The sequence below is a fragment of the Zonotrichia albicollis genome, chromosome 32 (genome assembly GCF_047830755.1).
Source record: "Zonotrichia albicollis isolate bZonAlb1 chromosome 32, bZonAlb1.hap1, whole genome shotgun sequence".
NCBI classification, from domain to species: Eukaryota; Metazoa; Chordata; class Aves; order Passeriformes; family Passerellidae; genus Zonotrichia; species Zonotrichia albicollis.
Genome location: NC_133850.1, coordinates 376741 through 402977, shown reverse-complemented (window position 1 = coordinate 402977; position 26237 = coordinate 376741). Strand labels below are relative to the sequence as shown.

Below are 26237 nucleotides of genomic sequence, written 5' to 3'. Positions count from 1 at the left end.
CGTGGCTCCCGTGTGACCCCAAAACCCCCCCGGGACCCCCCCGGGGTCACCCCGGGACCCCAAAACGGCGCCGGGAGCTCCCGGTGTCCCCCGGGGGCGCCCCAAAGTCCCGAAGTGACCCCGGGACGGTCCCGGAGCCCCCCCCGGCCCCGGGGTCCCGGCACAGGCCCCGCCCACTCGCCGTGACCACGCCCGCGCATTGGCGATCTGCATAATCCCGCCCACATGGCGTGACTCCGCCCCCTTCCCGCCCTCTCGTCCTGGCCCCGCCCCCGCCGGGGCCCCGCCCCCCCGCGCGCCGCCGCCGCCATGAGCGGGGGGGGGGAGGGACCGGGACCCCCCCCGGGACCGGAACCGGGACCGGGACCCCCCCCCGGCACAGAGCGGGGCGGGCAGCGCGTGCGGGGCCGCGTGCTCGCGGCCTGGAACAGCGTCAAATACGGTGGGGAACGGGGACCGGGACACCGGGGGAACGGGACACCGGGAACACCGGGACACTGGGGCACCGGGAACATCGGGATACCGGGAACGGGATACGGGGACAGCAGGAACGGGATACCGGGAACATCGAGGCACCGGGAACACCGGGGCACCGGGAATGGGATACGGGGAACGGGATACTGGGAGTGGAACACCGGGAACACAGGGATACCGGGACACCGGGAACGGGATACCGGGACATTCGGGGGTCTCGGGATCTGGGGGTCTTGGGGGTTCGGGGCTTTCGGTGTCCCCGGTAACCCCGGTGACGTTTCCCCGTTCCCCCAGGCTGGACGCTGCGGCCGCGGCCCCACTTCAGCCCGCGGGACCCCCTGTACCTGCTGGGGAGGGTCTACACACCGGGCAACGGGGGTGAGCGGGACCCCGGGGGTCTCAGGGCTGTCCCGGGGTGATCTCAGGGGTCCCGGGGGTCTCAGGGCGATCTCAGGGGTCCCGGGGGTCTCAGGGCGATCTCGGGGGTCTCGGCAGTCCCAGGGTGGTCTCAGGGGTCTCAGTCTGTCCCGGGGGTCCCAGGGCTGTCCCGGGGGTCTCAGGGTGGTCTCGGGGGTCTGAGGGCTGTTCTGGGGGTCCCAGGGCTGTCCCGGTGGTCTCGGGGATCCCGGGCCTGTCCCGGTGGTCCCGGGGGTCCCAGGGCTGTCCCGGGGGTCTCAGGGTGGTCTCAGGGCCATCTCGGGGGTCCCAGGGTGGTCTCGGGGGTCTCAGGGCTGTCCCGGGGGTCCCAGGGTGGTCTCAGGGCCATCTCGGGGGTCCCAGGGTGGTCCCGGGGGTCTGAGGGCTGTTCTGGGGGTCTCAGGGCGGTCTCGGGGCTCTCAGTCCTGTCCCGGTGGTCTCGGGGATCCCGGGCCTGTCCCGGTGGTCCCGGGGGTCCCAGGGCTGTCCCGGGGGTCTCAGAGTGGTCTCGGGGGTCTGAGGGCTGTTCTGGGGGTCTCAGGGCGGTCTCGGGGATCCCGGGCCTGTCCCGGTGGTCTCGCACGTTCTCTCTCCGGTTGCCCAGAGGACCTGGCCCGGTTCCGGCGGGATTTCCGCTCCCGCCTGTGGCTGACGTACCGGAGCGGGTTCCCGGCGCTGCCCGGTTCCCCCCGCACCACCGACTGCGGCTGGGGCTGCACCCTGCGCAGCGCGCAGATGCTGCTGGGCCAGGGGCTGCTGCTGCACCTGCTGGGCCGCGGTGAGAGAGGGACCCCCGGGGCGGGCCGGGACCCCCGGGGATGGGGAGAGACCCCCGGGATGGGCAGGGACCCCCGGGATGGGGAGGGATCCCCGGGATTGTGGGGAGACCCCCGGGATGGGCGGGGACCCCCGGGATGGGCGGGGACCCCCGGGATGGGCAGGGAGACCCCCGGGATTGGGGAGAGACCCTCGGGACTGGGAGAGACCCCCGGGATGGGGAGAGAACCCCGGGATTGTGGGGAGACCCCCTGGACTGGGGAGAGACCCCCGGGATGGGCAGAGAACCCCGGGATTGTGGGGAGAGACCCCCGGGATTGTGGAGAGACCCCCGGGATTGTGGGGAGACCCCCGGGATGGGGAGAGACCCCCGGGATTGGGGAGAGACCCCCGGAAATGGGGAGAGAACCCCGGGATTGTGGGGAGACCCCCGGGATGGGGAGAGACCCCCGGGATGGCAAAGAGACCCCCGGGATTGGGGAGAGACCCCCGGGATGGGCGGGGACCCCCGGGATGGCAAAGAGACCCCCGGGATGGGGAGAGACCCCCGGGATTGGGGAGAGAACCCCGGGATGGGCGGGGACCCCCGGGATGGGGAGAGACCCCCGGGATGGGCAGGGACCCCCGGGATGGGGAGAGACCCCCGGGATTGGGGAGAGACCCCCGGAAATGGGGAGAGACCCCCGGGATTGGGGAGAGACCCCTGGGATGGGCAGGGACCCCCGGGATTGGGGAGAGACCCCCGGGATTGGGGAGAGACCCCCGGAAATGGGGAGAGACCCCCGGGATGGGCGGGGACCCCCGGGATGGGCAAAGAACCCCGGGATTGTGGGGAGACCCCCGGGATTGGGGAGAGACCCCCGGGATGGGCAAAGAGACCCCCGGGATGGGCGGGGACCCCCGGGATGGGCAAAGAACCCCGGGATGGCGGGGAGAGACCCCCGGGATGGGCGGGGATCCCCAGGATTGTGGGGAGACCCCCGGGATGGGCAGAGACCCCCGGGATGGCGGGGAGAGACCCCCGGGATTGGGGAGAGAACCCCGGGATTGGGGAGAGACCCCCGGGATGGGGAGAGGCCCTCGGGATTGTGGGGAGACCCCCGGGATGGGCGGGGACCCCCGGGATGGGGAGAGAACCCCGGGATTGGGGAGAGACCCCCGGGATGGGCAGAGAGACCCCCGGGATTGTGGGGAGACCCCCGGGATTGTGGGGAGACCCCCGGGATTGGGAGAGACCCCCGGGATGGGCAGGGACCCCCGGGATGGGGAGAGACCCCCGGGATGGGGAGGGACCCCCGGGATGGGCGGGGACCCCCGGGATTGGGGAGAGAACCCCGGGATTGGGGAGAGACCCCCGGGATGGGCGGGGACCCCCGGGATGGGCAGGGAGACCCCCGGGATTGGGGAGAGACCCCCGGGATGGGCAGGGAGACCCCCGGGATGGGGAGAGACCCCCGGGATGGGGAGAGACCCCCGGGATGGGCGGGGACCCCCGGGATGGCGGGGAGACCCCCGGAAATGCCCTGAGACCCCCGGGATTGGGGACAGACCCCCGAGATGGCGGGGAGACCCCCGGGAATGGGGAGAGAACCCCGGGAATGCTCTGAGACCCCCAGGGCTGGGGAGAGACCCCCGTAGCCCTCCCCGAGCCCCCGCCCCTCCGTTGCAGACTGGATGTGGCCGGAGGCGCTGCTGGAACCGGAACCGGGGGGGCCCCGCAGGACCCGCGACCCCCCGGGACGGACCCGAGACCCCCCAGGACGGGCGCGGCCCCCCCGGGATGGACCGAGGGTCCCTCGGGATGGACACGGGACCCCCAGGACGGACACTGAGACCCCCGGGAGGACGCGGGAGCGCCCGGGATGGAGCCAGGACCCCCCAGAACCGAGGAGACCCCCCCAGAACGGGCAGGGACCCCCCAGGATGGGGACGGGACCCCCCAAGATGGGAACGGGACCCCCCAAGATGGGAACGGAGCTCTCTGGGGGGACCCGGGACCCCCCGGGACAGCCCCGGGACCCCCTGGAACAGCCCCGGGACCCCCTGGAACAGCCCCGGGACCCCTCGGGATGGGACCGGGACCCCCCGGGACAGCCCCGGGACCATCCGGGACAGCCCCGGGACCCCTCGGGATGGGCCCGGGACCCCCCGGGACAGCCCCGGGACCCCCCGGGCGCCCCCCGAGCCCCCCGGGAGGCGGAGCGGCGGCACCGCGCCATCGTGTCCTGGTTCTCCGACCACCCCCGGGCCCCGTTCGGGATCCACCGGCTCGTGGAGCTGGGCCGGGAGTTCGGCAAAGGCGCCGGGGATTGGTTCGGCCCCGCCATCGCCGCGCACCTGCTCCGGTGAGCGGGGGCTCGGGGGGACCCCCGGGGGGTTCGCGGGGGCACCGGGACCCCCCCCGGACCCACCGATCCCGTCCCGTTCAGGGCGGCCGTGGAGTCCTGCACCGAGACCCCCGGGCTCGCCGTGTACGTGGCCCAGGATTGCACCGGTACGGGGGAACCGGGCGGGGGTCCCGGTTTGGGGGGGTCGGGGGGGGGGGGATTGGAGGGGTCGGGAATGAGCAGCCCCCTCCCCTTTATTGCAGTTTACAAAGGGGACGTGGCCAGGTTGGTGCGGGCCGAGCCTGACGGGGAAACAGCGGGGCCGGGAGCACCGGGAACGCCGGGACCGGGAATACCGGGAGCACCGGGAGCGGGAACAACGGGAGCACCGGGAGCGGGAACAACGGGAGCACCGGGAATGCCGGGACCGGGAACAACGGGAATGCCCGGACCGGAAATACCGGGAGCACCGGGAGCGGGAACAACGGGACCGGGAGCACCGGGAGCACCGGGAGCAGCGGAGCCGGAGCCGCCCCGCGGGCTCATCCTGCTGGTGCCGGCGCGCTTGGGGGGCGAGAACCTGAACCCCGTGTACGTGGAGTGCGTCAAGGTGGGTCTGGGGGCGCTCCCGGCGCCGTTCTCGGTGCCTCTGCCGGTGTCGGTCCCGGTGCCGTTCCCGGTGCCGGTGCCGTTCGTGGTGCCGATCCCGGTGCTGTTCCCAGTCTCAGTGGCGATCCCGGTGCCAATCCCAGTGCCCATCCCGGTGCCGTTCCCGCTCCCACTCCCGTTCCCGATCCCATCCCGCTCCCGGTGCCATTTCCGGTGCCCATCCCGGTGCCATTCCCGTTCCCGCTCCCGCTCCCGTTCCCATTCTCGTTCCCATCCCGCTCCCATTCCCATTCCCGCTCCCGTTCCCGCTCCCGTTCCCGTTCCCATTCTCGTTCCCATCCCGATCCCGTTCCCACTCCCGTTCCCATTCCCGATTCCGTTCCCATTCCCGCTCCCGTTCCCATTCCCGCTCCCGTTCCCGCTCCCGTTCCCGTTCCCGGTCCCACCGTGTCCCCCCCGCCCTCAGGAGCTGCTGCGGCTCCGTTCCTGCCTCGGCATCATCGGCGGCAAACCGCGGCACTCGCTCTTCTTCTCGGCTTCCAAGGTACCGATCCCGCGGACGGGGGGGGGGGTCCCCAAACCTCCGGGGGTCCCCAAACCTTCCGGGGGTCCCCAAACCTTCCGGGGGTCCCCGAACCTTCCGGGGGTCCCCAAACCTTCCGGGGGTCCCCAAACCTTCCAGGGGTCCCCGAACCTTCCGGGGGTCCCCGAACCCTCCGGGGGTCCCCAAACCCTCCGGGGGTCCCGAACCCTCCGTGCCCCCCCCCCCAGGTGATTCCCTGCTCTACCTGGACCCGCACCTGTGCCAGCCCTGCGTGGACACGGCCCGCGAGGATTTCCCGCTGCAGGTGGCGCCCCCTCCCCAAATTCAGCCTCACTCTGGGGGTGACGGGACCCCCCCCAAAATCCTATCCTGCCCCCCCTCCCCAGTCCTTCCACTGCTGCTTCCCGCGGAAAATGCCCTTTGGGAAGATGGACCCGAGCTGCACCTTCGGCTTCTACAGCGGCGGCGCCGAGCTGGGCCGGCTCTGGGGGGACCTGGCCCGGGTGAGTGCGGGGGGGGGGGGAGGGGAGCGCTGTGCCCCCCCCGCCCCATTTCCCCGTTCTGAACCCCCCCCCATTTCCCGGTTCTGACCCCCCCATTTCCCATTGCTGACCCCTCCCATTTCCTGGTCCTGTCCCCCCCATTTTCCCGGTGTTGTCCCCCCATTGCCCGGTCCTGTCCCCCCCCCCATTTCCCATTACTGACCCCCCCGTTTCCCCATTCTAACCCCCATTTTCCTGGTTCTAACCCCCCCATTTTCCCAGTGTTGTCCCCCCATTTTCCCGGTTCTTTTGACCCCCCCATTTCCAGTTCTGACTCCCCATTTTCCCGGTTCTGACCCCGCATTTCCCAGTGTTTTCCCCCCATTTTCCCAGTTCTAACCCATTTCCCGGTCCTGTCCCCCCCATTTTCCCGATACTGAACCCCCCATTTCCCAGTCCTATCCCCCATTTCCCAGTTCTGAACCCCCTTTTCCCTATGCTGTCCCCCCCCATTTCCCATTGCTGACCCCCCATTTCCCATTACTGACCCCCCATTTCCTGGTTCTGACCCCCTCCCATTTCCCGGTTCTGACCCCCTCCCATTTCCCGGTGTTTTCCCCCCATTTCCCAGTTCTAACCCCCCCCCCCCCCCCATTTCCCGATTTTGTCTACCGCCTTTTCCCATTGCTGACCCCCCCCATTTCCCAGTTCTGACCCCCCCATTTCCTGTTGCTGACCCCCCCCCCCATTTCCCTGACCCCCCTATTCCTGGTGTTTTCCCCCCATTTCCCAGTTCTGATCCCCCATTTTCCCGCTTCTAACCCATTTTCCGGTTCTGACCCCCCATTTCCGGTTCTGACCCCCCATTTCCGGTTCTGACCCCCCATTTCCGGTTCTGACCCCGCATTTCCCGGTGTTTTCCCCCCATTTTCCCGGTTCTGACCCCCCATTTTCCCAGTGTTGTCCCCCCCATTTCCGGTCCTGTCCCCCCCCATTTCCCGGTTCCAACCCATTTCCCGGTCCTGTCCCCCCCATTTTCCCGGTTCCAACCCATTTCCGGTTCTGACCCCCCATTTTCCCGGTTCTAACCCCCCCCCCATTTTCCCGGTTCTGACCCCCCATTTCCCGGTTCCAACCCATTTCCGGTTTCTGACCCCCCATTTTCCGGTTCTGACCCATTTCCAGGTGCTGGCCCCCCCCCTCGGCCCCGCAGCGCTGTTACCCCATTTTCAGCCTGGCCGAGGGTCTCGCTCAGGACCAGGCCCTGGACGCCCCCCCCGGGCCGCCCCCCGCCCCCCCCCCGGCGGGGGAAAACGCCCCAAAAAACCCAAAAACCCCAATTTGGAGGAGTTTGTGCTGCTGTGACCCCCCCGGACCCCTCCCCAAAACACTGGATCGGCCTGGGGGGGGGCTGCGGGCATCGCCCCCTCCTCAAATTGGGGCTGGTTTGGGTCACTACTGCCCCCCCCCCCCCATACACACACACTCCGGGACCCCCCCCCCAAATTCCCAGGACCCCTCCCCAAATTTCCCCGTTCACTGTCAGAGGCTGCTCAGGGTGGGGGGGGGGGTATCTGTTATTTATTGTTGCTCCACTCAGGACCCCCCCCCCAAATAAAGAGAACTTGAATCGAGCTCGGCGTCCCCAGGGTGGTCTGGGGGCATTTTCGTTGATTTTTGGGGGGTTCTGGGACATTTTTCGATGTTTTTTTAGGGGGTTCTGGGGCTTTTCTGGGACATTTTCGATGTTTTTTGGGCGGTTCTGGGGCTTCTCCAGAACTGCTGGAGATTTTTGAGGCGGTTTTGGTGTTTTCCCAAGAATTTCAGGTGCTTTCCTGACGGTTTCAGGTATTTTCCTGGCGGTTTGGGGCGTTTTTCCTGCGTTTCTGTTTTTTCCCATTGACGGCTGCTGTTTTCCTCGGGGTTTTTCCAGGATTTTTCCCTGAATTTTTCTCATTTTTCCCGAGATTTTTCTCAGTATTCCAGGTATTTTTCCCAGTATTTTTCTCGGTATTCCCGGTGTTTTTCCCAGAGTTTTTCTCGGGATTTTTCTCATGTTGCCCAGGATTTTTCTCGGGATTTTTCCATGAGTTTTTCTCGGGATTCTTCTCGGGATTTTTCCATGAGTTTTTCCCAGGATTTTTTCTCAGGATTTTTCCTGTTTTCCCCGGGATTTTTCCATGAGTTTTTCTCGGGATTCTTCTCGGGATTTTTCCATGAGTTTTTCCCAGGACTTTTCTCAGGATTTTTCCTGTTTTCCCCGGATTTTTCTCGTTTTTCTCAGGATTTTTCCATGAGTTTTTCTCGGGATTTTCCCCAGGATTTTTCTCGGGATTTCTCCCATGATTTTTCCCATTTTCCCCAGGATTTTTCTCGGGATTTTTCCTGGGATTTTTCCCGTTTTCCCCAGGATTTTTCTCGGGATTTTTCCCAGGATTTTTCCCGTTTTCCCCAGGATTTTTCTCGGGATTTTTCCCGTTTTTCCCATTATTTTTCCCGTTATTCCCCCGGCCCCGCTCCCTCCTCAGCTGCCGCATCCGCAGCCGCCGCGCGTTGAGGCCGAAGGCTTCCAACCTCCTCCCGCTGAACTCGCGGCCCCCCAGGCGCACGGCCGGGCCCAGGGGGGCGCCCCCTCCCCGCCGGGGACCCCCGGGGGTCGCTGGGGGGGTCTCGGGGGTCGCCCCCTTCCCCTTCCCCTCCCGGCGCTTCCTCTTCTCCCGGTGCTTCTTCCCGAATTTCGGCTTCGCTGCCGCCTCCTCCTCCTCCTCCTCGGGGCTGTGAGGGTGATGATGGCGGTGAGGGGGGGTCGGGGCACCCCAAAGAGCCCCCAAAGCCCCCCCAAAGCCCCCCAAAGCCCCCCATACTCAGCCACGAGCGAGCGCAGGATCTGGTGCTTCTTGCTGAGGTTCTGCGCCCGCCGCCGGTAATTGGCCTGGTCCTGGCGCTCCTCCTGCTCCGAGCTGCGAGGGGAGGGGGCCGTGAGACCCCTCCCCAAATAACCCGGGGGGGGGGGGTCCCCAGAGCCCCCCACCCTCACCGGTACATGCAGGTCTTGCGCAGGGAGCACCAGCGGTTCAGCTCCTTGTCATCGGCCGCCAGGATCTGGGGGGACAGCGGAGGTTTGGGGGGGTTTGGGGGGGATCTTGGGGGGTTTTGGGAAAATTTGGGGGATTTGGAGGGAATTTGGGGGGTTTGGGGGAGGTTTGGGGGGGATTTGGGGAAAATTTGGGGGGTTTGGAGGAAATTTGAGGGGTTTGGGGAAGGTTTGGGGGGTTTGGAGGGAGGTTTGGGGGGTTTGGGGGAGGTTTGGGGGATTCAGGAAGGTTTAGGGGGGACATTGGGGGGCTTTGGGGACGGTTTGGGGGGGGTCCCAGTTGCCCCCCGATATTTGGGTGGGGGTCCCGGGGGTCTCACCTTATCTATGGCAAGCCCGAAGTCGCAGGGCAGCACCTGCCGGTATTTGGGGAGGGTTTGGGGGTCCCGGTGCCCCCAGTATTTGGGGAGGGTTTGGGGGTCCCGGTGCCCCCGGTATTTGGGGAGGGTTTGGGGGTCCCAGCACCCGCCGGTATTTGGGGAGGGTTTGGGGGGGATTTGGGGATTTGGGTGGGGGTCCCGGGGGTCTCACCTCGTCGGTGCTGAGCCCGAAGTCGCAGGGCAGCACCCGCCGGTATTTGGGGAGGGTTTGGGGGGGATTTGGGGATTTGGGTGGGGGTCTCACCTCGTCGGTGCTGAGCCCGAAGTCGCAGGGCAGCACCCGCCGGTATTTGAAGCGGCACGGGAGGTCCCCGATCAGATCCTCGAAATCCAGAGCGTAAAACTCATCCAGGTACTGCTCAAACGGGCCCTGGGCTGGGGAACGGGGGGTCCTGGGGGGTCCTGGGGGTCCTGGGGGGTCTGCGGGGTCCCAGGGGGGTCCTGGGGGGTCTGGGGGGTCCCAGGGGGGTCCCAGGGCTGGTTTAGGGGGGTCCCGGGGGGTCCTGGGTTGGGTTTTGGGGGGGGTCTCTCTCAGCTTTTGGGAGCTCTCAAGTGTTCAGGGTTCCTCAGGTATTTGGGGAGGGGGCTCTGTAAGGTGTTGAGGGTCCCCCCCTCTCACTCACCGGGGTAGAAGGGGGGGTCTCTCAGGAATTTGGGGGGGGTATCAGGAATTTGGGGAGGGGTCTCTCAGGGATTTGGGGGGGTATCAGGAATTTGGGGAGGGGTCTCTCAGGGATTTGGGGGGGTATCAGGAATTTGGGGAGGGGTCTCTCAGGTATTTGGGGTCTCTCAGGAATTTGGGGAGGGGTCTCTCGAGGGTCTCTCAGGAATTTGGGGAGGGGTCTCTCAGGGATTTGGAGTTTCAGGTATTTGTGGAGGGTCTCTCAGGGGTCTCTCTCAGGGATTTTGGGGAGGGGTCTCTCAGGGATTTGGGGAGGGGTCTCTCAGGGATTTGGGGATCTCAGGGATTTGGGGGGTATCAGGAATTTGGGGGTATCAGAAATTTGGGGAGAGGTCTCACAGGGATTTGGGGGGGTATCAGGAATTTGGGGAGGGGTCTCTCAGGTATTTGGGGTCTCTCAGGAATTTGGGGAGGGGTCTCTCAAGGGTCTCTCTCAGTAATTTGGGGAGGGGTCTCTCAGGTATTTGGGGTCTCTCAGGGGTCTCTCTCAGGTATTTGTGGGGGGTCTCTCAGGTATTTGGGGAGGGGTCTCTCAGTAATTTGGGGAGGGGTCTCTCACTCACCGGGGTCGAACGGGGGCTTCTCCCGCTCCAGCGCCTCCCTCAGGAGCCCCCCCCGGCGCCGCCGCCGCCCCCCGGGACCCCCGGTTTGGGGGGGGAGGGCCCGGCCCGGGGGGGCTGCGGGGTCGGGGGGGGGGCCCGGGGGTGAAATCGGCGTCCATCTGTGGGGGGGGGGGAGGGGAGGGGTCAGTGGGAGGGGTCGGTGGGAGGGGGCGGGGGTCAGTGGGGAGGGCTCGGTGGGGAGGGGGCGGGGTCAGTGGGGAGGGGTCGGTGGGGAGGGGCGGGGTCAGTGGGGAGGGGCTGCACCCCCCAACCAAGACCCCCCCCCAATCAGAGGACCACCCCCCATCCCTGTGATGAGTTCAGTGGGGGAGGGGGTCACAATTTTGGGGGTTCATTTTGAGGGGGGGGGGGTCACAATTTTGGGAGGGGGCTCATTCCAAAGTTGGGGGGGTCGCCATTTTGGAAGGGCTCATTCCAAAGCGGGGGGGGGGGTCGCAATTTTGGGAGGGCTCATTCCAAAGTGGGGGGGGCACAGGTTTGGGAGGGCTCATTCCAAAGCAGGGGGGGGCTTGCAATTCTTGGGAGGGCTCATTCCAAAGTGGGGGGGGGGGTCGCAGCTTTGGGGGGGCTCATTCCAAGCTCAGGGGGTGTCACAGTTTTGGGGAGGGGTCTCCTCCTCACCACAAAGTCGGGGTCCTCGCAGTGCGGCTCCCTCGGGGGCTCCCCCTCCTCTTCCTCTCCTTCCTCTTCCTCCTGCCCCGTCCACGTGTCCCAGTTCCAATCATCTGGGGGGGGGCACACACGGGATTGGGGAGGGGTCCCCACACACCCGGGACCCCCCAGGACCCCCCCAGGACCCCCACTCACCATCCAGCCCCTCCTCTTCCTCAAAGTGCGGCTTCTCCTCCTCCGCCCCGGCCGTAGTAATCGTCCCCAAAGCATTCCTGGGGGCACGGGGGGTTTGGGGGGCTCAGGGTGGGATTTTGGGGGGCTCAGAGCCGGTTTGGGGGCTCCAGGGGGTTCTGGGGGGCTCAGAGTGGATTTTGGGGGCCTCGGGGGGATTTTGGGGAGGTTTCAGGGGGCTCGGGGGGGGATTTGGGGGTCTCAAAGCAGGATTTTGGGGGCTCAGAGTGGGATTTTTGGGGGTTAAGGGGGGATTTTTGGGGGGATTTTTGAGGGTTTTACGTGGGATTTTTGGGTGTTTTGGGGGGATTTTGGGTGGGATTTTTGGGGGTTTTTGGGGGGTTCAGAGTAGGATTTTGGGGGGATTTTTGGGTGTTTTGGGTGGGATTCTGGGGAGGATTTTGGGGGGGGGTTGGGGGTGTTTTGGGTGTGATTTTTGGGTGTTGTGGTTGGGATTTTTGGGGTTTTTGGGGGACTCAGAGTAGGATTTTGGGGGAGTTAAGTGGGGATTTTGGGTGGGATTTTTGGGGGGTTTTTGGGGCAGATTTTGGGGATGTTTTGGGTGTGATTTTTGGGGTTTTTGGGGCGGATTTTTGGGGGGGATTTTGGGGGAGTTAAGTGGGGATTTTTGGGGGTTTTGGGTGGGATTTTTGGGGGTTTTGAGTGGGATTTTGGTGGGATTTTTGAAGGTTTTTGGGTGGGATTTTGGGGGGGATTTTTGGGTAGGATTTTGAGGGTGTTTTGGGTGTGATTTTTGGGTGTTTTGGGGCGGATTTTTGGGGGTATTGGGTGGAATTTTGGGGGATTTTTGGGTGTTTTGGGGGGGATTTTTGGGGGGATTTCGGGTGGGATTCTGGGGGTTTTTGGAGGGGCTCAGAGTGGGATTTTGGGGGAGATAAGTGGGGATTTTTGGGGGTTTTGGGCGGGATTTTGGGGGCGATTTTTGGGGGGTTTTGGGTGTGATTTTTGGGGGGATTTTTGAGGGTTTTGGGTGGGATTTTTGGGTGTTCTGGGGGGGATGTTTTGGGGGATTTTGGGTGGGATTTTTGGGGTTTTTGGGGGACTCAAAGTAGGATTTTGGGGAAGATAAGTGGGGATTTTTGGGTGTTTTGGGTGTGATTTTTGAGGTTTTTGTGTGTGATTTTTGGGGGTTTTGGGTGGGATTTTGGGGGGATTTTTGAGGGTTTTGGGTGGGATTTTGGGTGGGATTTTTGGGTGTCTTGGGTGTGATTTTGGGGGGATTTTTGGGTGGGATTTTGGGGGGTATTTTTGGGTAGGATTTTGAGGGTGTTTTGTGTGTGATTTTTTGGGTTTTTTTTGGGGGTCACCCACGCTCATGATCTGGTCGTGGCGCGCGGGGTCGAAATCCTCCTGGAGGAGGCCGAGGCTGAGGCGAAGGCTCCGGCGCCCGAGGCCTCGCGGATCCGCTCCAGCCGCGCCCGCAGCTCCTGCAGCTTCAGCTTCTTGAGCTGCTTCAGCTCCTCCCGGCGCCGGGCGCGCTCCTGGGGGCACCAAAATGGGTCTGGGGGCTCCTGGGGGGCGGCCGGGACCCCCCCTAAACCCCCCGGGATCTTCCTCACCTTCCTCTTCCTCTCGCGGAGCTGCTCCCGTTTCTCCTTGCGCCGCTCGTCCCGGCGCCGCACCGAGGAGGGGATGGAGCGGGGGAAGCTCTGCAGCTGGGGGGGAACGGGGTGAGAGACCCCCGGGACTGACCCCAAATTCAGGGACCCCCGGGAAATGGGGTGAGGGACCCCTGGAACTGCCCCCAAATTCAGGGACCCCCAGAACTGACCCCAAATTGAGGGACCCCCGGGAAATGGGGTGAGGGACCCCCGGGACTGCCCCCAAATTCAGGGACCCCCGGAAAATGGGGTGAGGGACCCCTGGAACTGACCCCAAAATCAGGGACCCCCAGAATTATCCCCAAAATCTGCCCCAGTTTGGGACCCCCAGAACTGACCCCAATTTCAGGGACCCCCTTGGGGAGGGGTTAGAGACCCTCAGAGCTACCCCCCAAAATCAGGGACCCCCAAAAACTGCCCCCAAAATCTGCCCCAGTCTGGGACAGGACCCCCAAAACTGCCCCCAAAATCCCCAAAATCAACCCCCACAAAGAGGGGCCAGGGACCCCCGGAACTGACCCCAAAATCTGCCCCAGTCAGGGACCCCCCAGAATCAGGGACCCCCAAACTTCCCCCCAAATTCCACCCCATGAATCCCCTCCCCACCCTCTAAACCTCCCCCCTTCCCTCCCCCAATTTTCATCCCAAATGCCCCGATTTTTTTTTTTTTGCCCCCCCAATTTTTGGCCCCCAGACCCCAAATTTCACCTCCTGACCCCCAATTTTTGCCCCCCGCCCCCCGATTTTGCCCCCACCTGGGCCGCCCCCGGCTCCTCGAAGCGGAAATTGTGGCGGCGCTCGAAATCCTGCTGGCGCTGCAGGAACAGCTCCCCCTCGTCCGAGGAGTCATCCAGGGGGGGGCAGAGCTGTCCTGGGGGGTCACGGGGGTCACAGAGGGGTCACAGGGGTCACGGGGGGTCATTTGGGTCTGGGGGAGGTCACTGGGGGTCCCCACTCCACATCCTGGGGCTGCTCCCCTTTGTCCCAGGGAAGGGTGGGGATGCTCTGGGGGGGCTCTAATGGGTCTGGGGGGCGCTCTGGGGGGGCTCTAAAGGGTCTGGGGGTGCCCTAAGGGGTCTGGGGGGGCACTAGAGGGGGTCCCAGGGGTCAGGGGGGTCATTTGGGTCTGGGGGAGGTCACTGGGGGTCCCCACTCCGAATCTAGTGGCGGCTGTCCCCCCTCATCCCAAGGGGTGTTCAGGCAGAGGTGGGGATGGTCTGGGGGGGCTCTAATGGGTCTGGGGGCACTCTGGGGGGGCTCTGAGGGGTCTGGGGGTGTTCTAAGGGGTCTGGGGGGGCACTAGAGGGGGTCCCAGGGGTCACGGGGGGTCATTTGGGTCTGGGGGAGGTCACAGGGGGTCTCCACTCCACATCCTGGGGCTGCTCCCCTTTGTCCCAGGGAAGGGTGGGGATGGCCTGGGGGGGCTCTAATGGGTCTGGGGGCGCTCTGGGGGGGAACTAAAGGGTCTGGGGGGTCCTAAGGGGTCAGGGGAGGTCATTTGGGTCTGGGGGAGGTCACAGGAGGTCCCCACTCCGAATCCAGTGGCTGCTGCAGGAGCTGCTCCCCCTCATCCCAAGGGGTGCTCAGGCAGAGGTGGGGATGGTCTGGGGGGGATCTAATGGGTCTGGGGGCGCTCTGGGGGGGCTCTAATGGGTCTGGGGGGTGCCCCTAAGGGGTCTGGGGAGGCACTAGAGGGGATCCCAGGGGGCTGGGGGGGTCATTTGGGTCTGGGGGAGGTCACAGGGGGTCCCCACTCTGAATCCAGTGGCGGCTGCAGGAGCTGCTCCCCTTTGTTCCAGGGAAAGGTGGGGATGCTCTGGGGGGCTCTAATGGGTCTGGGGACTCTCTGGGGGGCTCTAAAGGGTCTGGGGGCGCCCTGAGGGGTCTGGGGTGCCCCGCTCACCCTTCCTCGCCCTCCTCCTCCTCCTCCTCGCGCTCCCGGAAGCCGTTGCCCCAGCAGGTAATCCCGCAGGAAGCGCTCGCCCGGCTCCAGCGCCGGGTCCGACCAGAAGCGCTGCAGGGGCACCTGGGGGGAAATGGGGCTGGGGTCGCACCCGGGACCACCCCCCAGAGACCCCAGCCCCATCCCCAGAACCGCTGCAGGGGCAGCTGGGGGGAAATGGGGAAATGGGGCTGGGGTCGCACCCGGGACCACCCCCCAACCATCCCCAGAGACCCCAGACCCATCCCAGAAGCGCTGCAGGGGCAACTGGGGGAAATGGGGAAATGGGGCTGGGGTCGCACCGGGACCACCCCCCAACCATCCCCAGGGCCCCCAAACCCATCCCCAGAGACCCCAGACCCATCCCAGAACTGCTGCAGGGGCAGCTGGGGGGAAATGGGGCTGGGGTCGCACCCGGGACCACCCCCCAACCATGCCCAGGGCCTCCAGACTCATATCCAGAGCCGCTGCAGGGGCTCCTGGGAAATGGGGCTGGGGTCGCACCCGGGACCACCCCCCAGAGACCCCAGACCCATCCCAGAACCTCTGCAGGGGCAGCTGGGGGGAAATGGGGCTGGGGTCACACCCGGGACCACCCCAGAGACCCCAGACTCATCCCAGAACCTCTGCAGGGGCAGCTGGGGGGAAATGGGGCTGGGGTCACACCCGGGACCACACCCAGAGACCCCAGACCCATCCCAGAACCTCTGCAGGGGCAGCTGGGGGGAAATGGGGCTGGGGTCACACCCGGGACCACCCCAGAGACCCCAGACTCATCCCAGAACCTCTGCAGGGGCAGCTGGGGGGAAATGGGGCTGGGGTCACACCCGGGACCACCCCAGAGACCCCAGACTCATCCCCAGAACCGCTGCAGGGGCTCCTGGGAAATGGGGCTGGGGTCACACCCGGGACCACCCCCCCGAGACCCCAGCCCCTCAATGGAGCCCCCAGCCCCATTGTCAGAGCCCCCAGCCCCATTTTCAGAGGCCCCAGCCCCTCCATAGAGACCCCAGCCCCATAGTCAGAGCCCCCCAAAGCCCCCAGCCCCTCAATGGAGCCCCCAGCCCCATTTTCAGAGCCCCCAGCCCCATTTCCAGAGCCCCCAGCCCCTCACCAGGTCCTGCAGGGGCTCCGGGGGGGGCTCGGCCTGGCCCTGCAGCCAACGCAGGTACTGCTGCTGTTCCTGGGCCTGGGGGGAAATGGGGTGAGAGACCCCCAAAAACCCCCCCAAAAACTGCCCTGAGACCCCCAAAAACCTCCCCAAAAACACCCCCTTCCCAGGTACTGCTACTGTTCCTGGGCCTGGGGGGGAAATGGGGTGAGAGACCCCCAAAAACCCCCCCCAAACACCCCCCAAAAACACCCCCAAAAACTGCCCTGAGACCCCCAAAAACTGCCCCAAAAACACCCCCAAACCCCCCCCCCAAAAAACACCCCCTCCCCAGGTACTGCTGCTGTTCCTGGGCCTGGGGGGGAAATGGGGTGAGGGACCCCCAAAAACCCCTCAAAAACTGCCCCGAGACCCCCAAAAAACCCCCCCAAAACAATCCTGAGACCCCCAACCCCCCCCCCCAAAAACACCCCCTCCCCAGGTACTGCTGCTGATCCTGGGCCTGGAGGGAGAATGATGAGAGACCCCCAAAAACTGCCCCAAAAACACCCCCCAAAAAACTGCCCTGAGACCCCCCAAACCCCCCCCAGGACCCCCCCAACCCCTCCCCCAAATCCCCCCCTGGGGTCCCGGAACCCCCCCCAAGCCCCCCCCTCACCTTTTCCTCCCGGCTCCGCTCCCGGGGCCGCAGCAGAGCCCCCCCCCCGCCTTCATCGCCCTCCTCATCCTCGCTCTCGGCCACGAAGGCTCTGAAACTGCGGGGGGGGGGGAGGGGAGGGGAGGGGGCCAGGGTCAGGCCCCGGGGCCGGGGACCCCTCCCCAAAATAATAGAGAGCCCCAAAAATCACAGAGACCCCTCCCCAAAATCACAGAGACCCCCAGAAGTCACAGAGACCCCTCCCCAAAATAATAGAGAGCCCCAAAAATCACAGAGACCCCTCCCCAAAATAACAGAGACCCCCCAGAAATCACAGAGACCCCTCCCCAAAATCATAGAGACCCCCAGAAATCACAGAGACCCCTCCCCAAAATAACAGAGACCCCCAGAAATCACAGAGACCCCTCCCCAAAATAACAGAGACCCCCCAGAAATCACAGAGACCCCTCCCCAAAATCATAGAGACCCCCAGAAGTCACAGAGACCCCTCCCAAAAATAATAGAGACTCCCAGAAATCACAGAGACCCCTCCCCAAAAAATAAGAGACCCCCAAAAGTCACAGAGACCCCTCCCCAGAAATCAGAGACCCCCAGAAATCACAGAGACCCCTCCCCAGAAATCAGAGACCCCCAGAAATCACAGAGACCCCTCCCTCAAAATGACAGAGACCCCTCCCCAAAATCCCCATGACCCCCAAAAATCAGAGGCCCCCAAAAATTACACAGACCCCTCCTCAAAAATCACAGAGACCCCCAAAATCACAGAGACCCCCCAGAATCACAGAGACCCCTCCCCAAAAATAATAGACCCCCAGAATCACAGAGACCCCTCCCCAAAATCAGAGACACTCCCCCTCAAAAATGACAGAAACTCCCAAGATCACAGAGACCCCCCCAAAAACCCCCCAAAATCCCTTTTTTTTTCCCTCAAAATCCCATTCCTCCCCCCCAAATTCCCATTTTTCCCCCCAAAAATCCTCAGAACCCCCCAAAACCCCCCAAAATCCCCCAAAATCCCCCCGACCTCTCCTTGAGCTGCCGCTGCTCCTCAGCGTAGCTGGGGGAGGCCTCGGCCTGGGGGAAAAAGAGATTATTTTTGGGGAAAAAAATGGTTTTTTTGGGAAAAAAAAAAGGGATTTTGAGGGAAAAAATGGGAATTTGGGGGAGGAGAATGGGAATTTTGGGGAAAAAAATGGGAATTTGGGGGGCAGAAAGGGATTTTGGGGAGACTAAAGGGAGATTCTGGAGGAAAAATAGGATTTTGGGGGGAAAATGGGAATTTTGGGGAAAAAAAATGGGAATTTGGGGAGGGGAAAATGGGATTTTGGGGGGGAATATGGGATTTTTTTGGGGGGGCAAATAGAAATTTAGGGGAAGAAAGTGGATTTTAGGGAGAAACGGAATTTTAGGGGGAAAATGGGATTTTGGAGGTAAAAATAGGATTTTGGGGAAAAAAAAAGGGAATTTGAGGGAAAACTTGGGATTTTGGAGAGGAAAAAATGTGAATTTTGAGGCAAAGCAGGATTTTGAGGGGAAAAAAGGGATTTTGTGGACAAAAAGGGATTTGAGGGGGGAAAATGGGATTTTGGGGGGGAAAATGGGATTTTGGGGGGGTCCCCTCTCACCTTCCTCCGCTTGGCCGCTGCCTCCTCATCCTCCTCATCCTCCTCGTCCACGTATTTCCTGTGGGGGGGGGGGATGAAGGTCAGGGCAGCCCCGGGGGGGGCTCGGGACCCCAGAGCCCCCTCCCCAAATTCCAAATCTCACCCCTCGTGCTCCAGCACCACCTTCCGCTCGTAATCCTTCAGGAACATCGGCCGGGCCCGGCGCTCTTCATCATCATCATCATCATCATCATCCTCACCATCATCATCATCTTCATCGTCCTCATCGTCCCCTGAGGGGGCTCAGGGTGAGCTCGGGGCGGTTCCGGGACCCCCGCTCCGGTTCCCCCCCATCCCGGTACCGGTTCGGTTTCCCCCCCCATATCCCGGTACCGGTTCCCGCCCATCCCGGTACCGGTGCCGGTGTAGAACTCCGTGTCCGCCCGGTAAATGCGGGGGTCGCGCGTCTTGAGCAGCGCCAGTGTCCGGTAGAACTCGCGCTCCTCGCGGGGGTCCAGGGCCTGGGGGGGGGGGGACCGGGGGTCACCGGGAGGTCACGGAGGGGTCACGGAGGGGTTACCGGGGGGTCACCGGTACCGGGATCCCACCCCCCGCTCACCACATCGTCCCCGCTGGACTCGGAGCTGGAGCTGTCGCCGCTGTCGCCGCTGTCACCGTAACGGTCCCGCACTGCCGGGGGGAGACCGGGAGCGATCGGAACCGGCACCGGGGGGAACCGGAGAACCGGGACCGGGAGAGATCAGAACCGGGGGGAACCGGGGACCCGCTCAGCACCGGGAGCCACCGGTTCCCCCCGATCGCGGGTATCGTTCCCGGTCCCGATCTCCCCTCTTGATCCCGTTTTCCCCGTTCCCGGTATCTCACGGCGCTGCAGCTCCTCCCGCCGCCGGTACCGCCCGTTCCCGGTTCCCAGCCCATTCCCAGCCCCGTTCCCATCCCGGTTCCACCCGTTCCCGGTGCCTCACGCCGCTGCAGCTCCTCCCGCCGCCGGTACCGCCCGTTCCCGGTTCCCAGCCCCGTTCCCATCCCGGTTCCCCCCGTTCCCGGTGCCTCACGCCGCTGCAGCTCCTCCCGCCGCCGGTACCGCCCGTTCCCGGTTCCCAGCCCCGTTCCCGGTTCCCAGCCCCGTTCCCATCCCGGTTCCCCCCGTTCCCGGTGTCTCACGCCGCTGCAGCTCCTCCCGCCGCCGGTACCGCCCGTAGCGCTCCGCGAACGCCGCATTCACGCGGAGCTCGGGCTCCGCCATGCCCGCCCACGTGACCGCGCGCCACTTCCGGATCCGCCGCCACGTGACCAGAGCGCCCCGCCCCTCCCGCCGCAGCGAAGCCCCGCCCCTTCCCGCTCTTAAAAGGGCAACGGCGCCCAAAGCAGCGGGTTGGGACCCCACAGCGCCCCCCCAACCCATATCGCCGGCCTCACCAGGACCCCCCAAACTGGGACCGCGACCCCCCCACTCTGTTTCCACTCGAGACCTCCCCAGCCCCCCCCCAGAGCAGCGGGACGGGGTCTCAGCTCCATCTTTATTGGGGCAGAGCAGGGGGGTGGGCGTGAGGGGGGGGGGGGGGACTGGAGATGGAAGGGGGTCCATGGGGGTCGGGGGTCCCATGGGAGACCCCCCCCCTCTCAGCTGGTGCGGATCTGGTAATCTGCAAGAGAGAGAGAGAGGCGGTGAGATGGGGGCCCGGGCTGGGGTTTGGGGGTCCCAGGGGAATTTGGGGGCCCCGGGCGGGGGTCCCGGGGGTCCCGACTCACCCCCGCTCTGGGTGATGTAGCGCACCCAGGGCAGCGCCTGGTACCCGCTCTTCTCGATGATCTTCATGTACCCGCACCTGGGGGGGGGGGGAGGGGGCACCTGGGGGGTCACCCCTACCCCAAAAATCCCCCCCCGGAGCCCCCCAGGCTCTCCCCAAATCTCCCAGGACCCCAGACCCCCAGACCCTTCCTATCCCACCCCCAAATCTCCCAGGATCCCCTCCTGGAGACCCCAGACCCCCAGACCCTGCCTGACCCACCCCTAAATCCCCCAGGATCCCCTCCTGGAGACCCCAGACCCCACAGAGACCCCACTGCCCTCCCTATTCCTGTGCCCCAAACCCCCAGGGACCCCTCCCCAGCCCCCCCAGGACCCTCTGCAGCCCCCTGGGACCCTCCCTAAACCCCTCAGGACCCCTTTGGTGCCCCCCAGACCCCTCCTGAGCTCCACAAAACCCCTCTGGAGGCCCCCAGACCCCTCCCCAGCCCCCCCAGACCCCTCCCCAGCCCCCCGGGACCCCCTCCCCAGCCCACCTGGATGCCCGAGACGGTGAAGTAGGGGATCTCGAAGCGCACGGCGATGGGCGGCCGCCCCTCCTCCTCCTCCTTCTCCACGCTGGGCAGCCCAAAGTGGGCGCGCATCAGGTGCTCCTTGCCCCCCTGGGAGCGCAGAGAGCCCGTGGGGACCCCCGGGACACCCCCGGACCCCCGGGGACACCCCCGGGCTGGGGGGGACACCCAGGGCAGGGGTTGGGGGACATTGGGCACACCCAGGCCAGGATTTGGGGTACAGGGGGACACCTCAGGCCAGGATTTCAGGGACATTGGGGATCCCCCAGGCCAGGATTGGGGGTACAGGGGGGACACCCCAGGCCAGGATTTCAATGACGGGGACATTGGGGGACACCCCAGGATTTGGGGTACAGGGGGACCCCAGGCCAGGATTTCAGGGACCCCCCAGGCCAGGATTGGGGGTATAGGGGGGACACCCCGGCCAGGATTTCAGTGACGGGGACATTGGGGACACCCCAGGATTGGGGACATTGGGGACACCCAGGATTTGGGGTACAGGGGTCCCCCCCCCAGGCCAGGATTTCAGGGACCCCCCCAGGCCAGGATTTGGGGTACAGGGGTCCCCCCCCCCAGGCCAGGATTTCAGTGACAGCGGGGACACCCCAGGATTTGGGGGACATTGGGGACCCCAGGCCAGGATTTCAGGGACCCCCCCAGGCCAGGATTGGGGGTATAGGGGGGACACCCCGGCCAGGATTTCAGTGACGGGGACATTGGGGACACCCCAGGATTGGGGACACTGGGGACACCCAAGGATTGGGGTACAGGGGGGCCACCCCACGACAGGATTTCAGTGACAGTGGGGACACCCCAGGATTTGGGGGACATTGGGGGGACCCCAGGATTTCAGGGGACCCCCAGGCCAGGACTGGGGACATTGGGGCCACCCTGGGATGGGATTTCAGGGACACCCCAGGATTTCAGGGACCCCCAGGGCAGGATTTGGGAGACATTGGGGACACCCTGGGACAGGATTTCAGGGACACCCCAGGATTTGGGGGACACTGGGGACCCCAGGATTTCGGGGACACCCTGGGACGGGATTTCAGGGACACCCCAGGATTTGGGGGACCCCCAGGGCAGGATTTGGGGGACACCCCCGGCCGGGCGCTCACGGGGAAGGATTTGATGCTCCAGATGACCAACGTTCCTCTCGGGCAGGTACCGCGCCGAGCCCACCGTGGTCTTGAACTTGGGCGAGTCGGCGTCGCTGGGCACCGGCACCGAGATCTCCACGCCGTTGGCCACCGACTGCTTCTTGAACTGGCCCTTGGCCTGGGGGGCACATTGGGGGTCCCTGAGGGGCTGGGTGGGGGTCCCTGAGGAGTGAGGGGACCCCCGGGCTCACCTTGACCATGATCTCCACCCGGCTGTGCGAGAACTTCTCGATGATGGACTCGATCCAGATCAGCGGCTTCACCTGGGGGGGGGGGGCACGGGGGTCACACCTGGGGGTCCCCAAGGTGTCCCCATCGCCCCATGAGGGGTCCTGGCTGCAGGGACAGGGGTGCTGGACACACGGACAGGGGTGCTGGACACACGGACAGGGGTGCTGGACACACAGACAGAGGTGCTGGACACACGGGACAGGGGTGCTGGACACACAGACAGAGGCGCTGGACACACAGACAGGGGTGCTGGACACACGGACAGAGGTGCTGGACACACGGACAGAGGCGCTGGACACACGGACAGGGGCGCTGGACACACGGACAGGGGTGCTGGACACACGGACAGAGGCGCTGGACACACGGACAGAGGTGCTGGACACACAGACAGAGGTGCTGGACACACGGACAGGGGTGCTGGACACACGGACAGGGGTCACAGCCACATGGGGAGGGGTCCCAGCCCCTCAGAGCATGGCCCCAAACCTCGGACTGCGTTTGCAGCCCCTCCCCAAACTGCGTTTGCAGCCCCTCCCCAAATTGGTTTGCAGCCCCCCCCCCAAATTGGTTTGCAGCCCCCAAACTGGGTCTGCAGCCCCCCAGCGAAGGGTCCCAGCCCCACAGGTGCCCCCCAGGTGTGCCCCCCGCCCCCCAGGCGCGCCCCCCGCCCACACCTGCGTGTGCAGGCGGTAGGACATGAGCTCGAAGTCGCCGTCGGGGGGGATGAAGGAGATGGTGCGGTCGTTGTCGAAGCGGGACAGACGGACGCACTGGTGGAACTTCACGTCCTCCAGCTCCACCGACTTGTTCTTGCCCCCTGGGGGGGAGCGGGGGGCTCAGGGGGGCTCAGGGGGTCTCAGGGGGGTCAGGGGGGCTCAGGGGGGACGGGGCCGAGCCCCCAGCCCAGCCCAGCCCAGCCCAGCCCGGCACTCACGGCCCGTCAGCTCAAACAGCACAGAGTCAGGGGGGCTCAGCAGGATCAGGGGGGCTCAGGGGGGCTCAGGAGGGTCTGGGGGGCTCAGGGGGGATCAGGGGGGTCGGGGCCGAGCCCCCAGCCCAGCCCAGCCCGGCACTCACGGCCCGTCAGCTCGAACAGCACGCGGTCGTTGAGGCCCAGGCGCAGCTCCGGCATCCCCGAGAGGAAAACCTTGAGCTTGATGGTGCCCACGACCTCGCTGAGCACCACGCTGCCCGCTGGCGCTCACCTGCGGGCACGGCAGGGACGGGATCCGGGCTGGCACCGCCTCTGGCACCGCCTCTGGCACCGGCACCGGGCTCTGGCAGCAGCCCCGTGCTCAATGTCCTTGTCCCGGCCCTGGCACCATCGCCTTCCTCGTGCCCAGCACATCCCGCCCCAATCCTCATCTCCTTCCATCCCATCCCATCCCCATCCCACCCCATCCCATCCCATCCCATCCCATCCCATCCCATCCCATCCCATCCCATCCCATCCCATTCCCCATCCCCACCCCAATCTTCATCCTTTTCCCACCCCAATATCCGCCCCTTTCCCCCCCAATCCCGCTCCCATTCCCACCCCAATCCTCATCACATCCCACCCCCAACCCCACTCCCTTTCCCACTCCAATCCCTCTCCCTGTGCCCCCCTGTGCCCCCAATCCCTCCCCACGGCCCCCCGTGCCCCCCCGTGTCCCCCATGTCCCCCATGTCCCTGTGCCCCAATACCCCCTGTGCCCCCCATGTCCCCCATGCCCCTGGGCCCCCCAGTGCCCCATGCCCCCCGTGCCCCCCAGCCCCTCACCAGCAGGTTGACGGCCTCAATGACATCGATGAACACCTCGTTCTTGTAACAGAGCCCCATGCCCCCCATATCCCTGTGCCCCCAATACCTCCCATGCCCCTGTGCCCCCCAATACCCCCCATGCCCCCCGTTGCCCCCCATGCCCCCCAGCCCCCCCATGTCCCCAATGTCCCTGTGCCCCCAATACCCCCCATGCCCCCCGTGCCCCCCATGCCCCCCATGCCCTCACCAGCAGGTTGACAGCCTCGATGACATCAATGAACACCTCGTTCTTCTTGTAGCGCAGCCCCTCGGAGCGCCAGGACACGGCGTTGGTCACCGTGGTGGGCACGCGCGACCGCCCGTCTCCAGCTTGTTCCCCTCCTGGGTGATGTACCTGCGGGCACCGGGCGGGTCAGGGGGCTCCGGGGATGGGGGGGGGGTCCCTGGCACCCCCCAGCCCCCTCCCCATGCTCACTCCTGCAGGATCTTGCTGTCCGTGGTCTGCGGGAAGCCGAAGTCCATCAGCTCGTCCAGCAGCTCGTAGACGATGACGAAGTTGTCGCGGATGCTCTCCTCCTCCAGCTCCTTGAAGTACTCACAGAACACCTGGGGGACACCCGACACCTCTGTCAGCCCCCCCACCCTGAACTGGGGTGGTCTCAGCCCCCCCAGACCCCGCTGGGACCCCCGACTCACCTCCACCACCTTGTAGAGGAAGGAGAAGACCAGGGAGGCGTTGCCGTTCTTCTTGGTGGTGGCCACCACTGCGGGGGCTAAGGAAAACGGGGGGCAACAGGGGGTCCCGGGGGGTTTGGGGGGGTCCTGGCAGGATTTGGGATTTTGGGGAGAGGGTCCCGGAGGATTTGGGAGGGGTCCCCGATAGGATACAGTACGGATTTGCGTGTTTGATCCACAAGGAAGTGCACGGGGCCGTGGGCCCCGGCAGGATTTGGGGAGGGGTCCCGGGGCTGGGGTTCCCGGGGGGATTTTGGGAGGTCCCAGGGGGATTTGGATTTTGGGGGGGTCCCGTGAGGATTTGGGGAGGGGTCCCATGAGGATACAGTACAGGTTGGCGTGTTTGATCCACAGGAAGTGCACGTGGCCGTGGGTCCCGGCAGGATTTGGGGAGGGGTCCTGAGGCTGAGGGCTCCCGGGGGGATTTTGGGGGGTCCCTGGGGAATTTGGGATTTTGGGGGGTCCCAGCAGGATTTGGGAGGGGTCCCTGATAGGATACGGTACAGATTGGCGTGTTTGATCCACAGGAAGTGCACGTGGCCATGGGTCCCGGCAGGATTTGGGGAGGGGTCCTGAGGCTGAGGGTTCCCGGGGGGATTTTGGGGGGTCCCGGGGGATTTGGGGAGGGGTCCCCGATAGGATACGGTACAGATTGGCGTGTTTGATCCACAGGAAGTGCACGTGGCCGTGGGTCAGCACGGGCGTGAGCGTCCCCTCCTCCTCGCGCTGCAGCAGGACCCCCATGAAGTGCTCGATCTCCCCCAGACCACATCGCCCTTGTAGTTACGGCTGATCAGCACCTGGGGGGCACGGGGGGGGTCAGAAATGGGACACCCCCACCCCAAAACCCCTCACCCCAAATCCTGGGGTCACGGGGTCACCGCCATGACCTCGGGTGACCCTCGGGGACAGAGGGGGCACTGGGGTGTCCCAAACCCCGGTGACCCCGGTGACCCCGGCAGGGTTTGCGGCGTCACCCACGGATCGCCCCCTCCCCAAATCCTGGGGGTCGCTGACCTCGGGTGACCCTCGGGGACAGCGGGGACACTGGGGTGTCCCGGGGGGGCTCTGGGGGCGGGCGGGGGTCTCACCTTGCCCTTGAGGTCCAGGATGAAGAGGGCGGAGGCGGCCATGGCGCCCGCGCGGCACCGTCACCTCCGGCACCGTCACCTGCCCAGGTGAGCGGCGGCAGCGCCCGAGGCCTTAAAGGGGACGGGCCCGCCCCGCTCCCCCCCCCACGGGCGGGGGTCTCACCCAGGGCTCGGGGGGACCCCCGGGCTCGGTCACTCCATGGGGGGCTTCGGCACCTCCGGCCCGACCGCGCGGTTTGGGGTGGGGGGCGCGGGTGGGACCCCTGAGGGGCTTCAAAGGGAGGGAGGGGGGGGTTTGGGAGCCCTGGATGTGCCCCAGCCTGGGGAGGGGTCTCTGCACCCCCAAATTCTCCCTCTTGGGGGGTCCCCGCAGCCCCTGACTCCACATTGCCCACTCTGGGTGGTCCCGCACCCCCAGACCCCTCCGGGGATCTCCACACCCTCCAACCATCACATTCCCCACTCTGGGTGGTCCCTGCACCCCCAGACCCCCGGTATCCTTTGGGGGGGTCCCTGCACCCCCAGACCCCCAGTGATCCCCCATGAGGGGTCTCCACAGCCCCCCAACCATCACATTCCCCACTCTGGGTGGTCCCGCACCCCCAGACCCCCAGACTCCCCTCGGGGGGTCCCTGCACCCCCAGACCCCCTGTGACCCCCATGAGGGGTCTCCACAGCCCCCCAACCATCACATTCCCCACTCTGGGTGGTCCCGCACCCCCAGACCCCCGGTATCCTTTGGGG

General features: G+C 65.4%; 3 protein-coding genes across 3 annotated transcripts; 1 reads left to right on the top strand and 2 right to left on the bottom strand.

Moving 5' to 3' along the window:
• The first annotated feature begins 128 nt into the window (after positions 1-128).
• On the top strand, positions 129-7138 carry ATG4D (autophagy related 4D cysteine peptidase). Its single transcript, XM_074530343.1, is given in 11 exon segments — positions 129-442; positions 769-852; positions 1496-1669; positions 3338-4013; positions 4098-4162; positions 4259-4605; positions 5071-5134; positions 5137-5148; positions 5376-5452; positions 5535-5651; positions 6816-7138. Coding segments are annotated over 11 exon segments (1929 nt in total). The 5' UTR covers positions 129-309; the 3' UTR covers positions 6996-7138.
• A 166-nt stretch (positions 7139-7304) lies between these two features.
• KRI1 (KRI1 homolog) lies at positions 7305-19496 on the bottom strand. Its single transcript, XM_074530437.1, is given in 24 exon segments — positions 7305-8405; positions 8495-8590; positions 8668-8732; positions 9349-9479; positions 10350-10353; positions 10355-10507; positions 11031-11134; positions 11217-11265; positions 11267-11293; positions 12585-12658; positions 12661-12754; positions 12833-12928; positions 13630-13754; positions 14711-14730; positions 14778-14816; positions 14818-14900; positions 15931-16005; positions 16586-16682; positions 17610-17659; positions 18211-18268; positions 18353-18482; positions 18605-18710; positions 18809-18879; positions 19375-19496. Coding segments are annotated over 24 exon segments (2760 nt in total). The 5' UTR covers positions 19457-19496; the 3' UTR covers positions 7305-7474.
• Positions 19497-19716: 220 nt separating this feature from the next.
• On the bottom strand, positions 19717-25999 carry AP1M2 (adaptor related protein complex 1 subunit mu 2). The gene is given in 15 exon segments (XM_074530438.1): positions 19717-19856; positions 19963-20062; positions 20497-20622; positions 21651-21677; positions 21679-21810; positions 21884-21955; positions 22598-22740; positions 23001-23117; positions 23905-24024; positions 24027-24061; positions 24143-24273; positions 24364-24431; positions 25047-25169; positions 25172-25202; positions 25494-25999. Coding segments are annotated over 15 exon segments (1290 nt in total). The 5' UTR covers positions 25536-25999; the 3' UTR covers positions 19717-19833.
• Between the last annotated feature and the right edge of the window lie 238 nt (positions 26000-26237).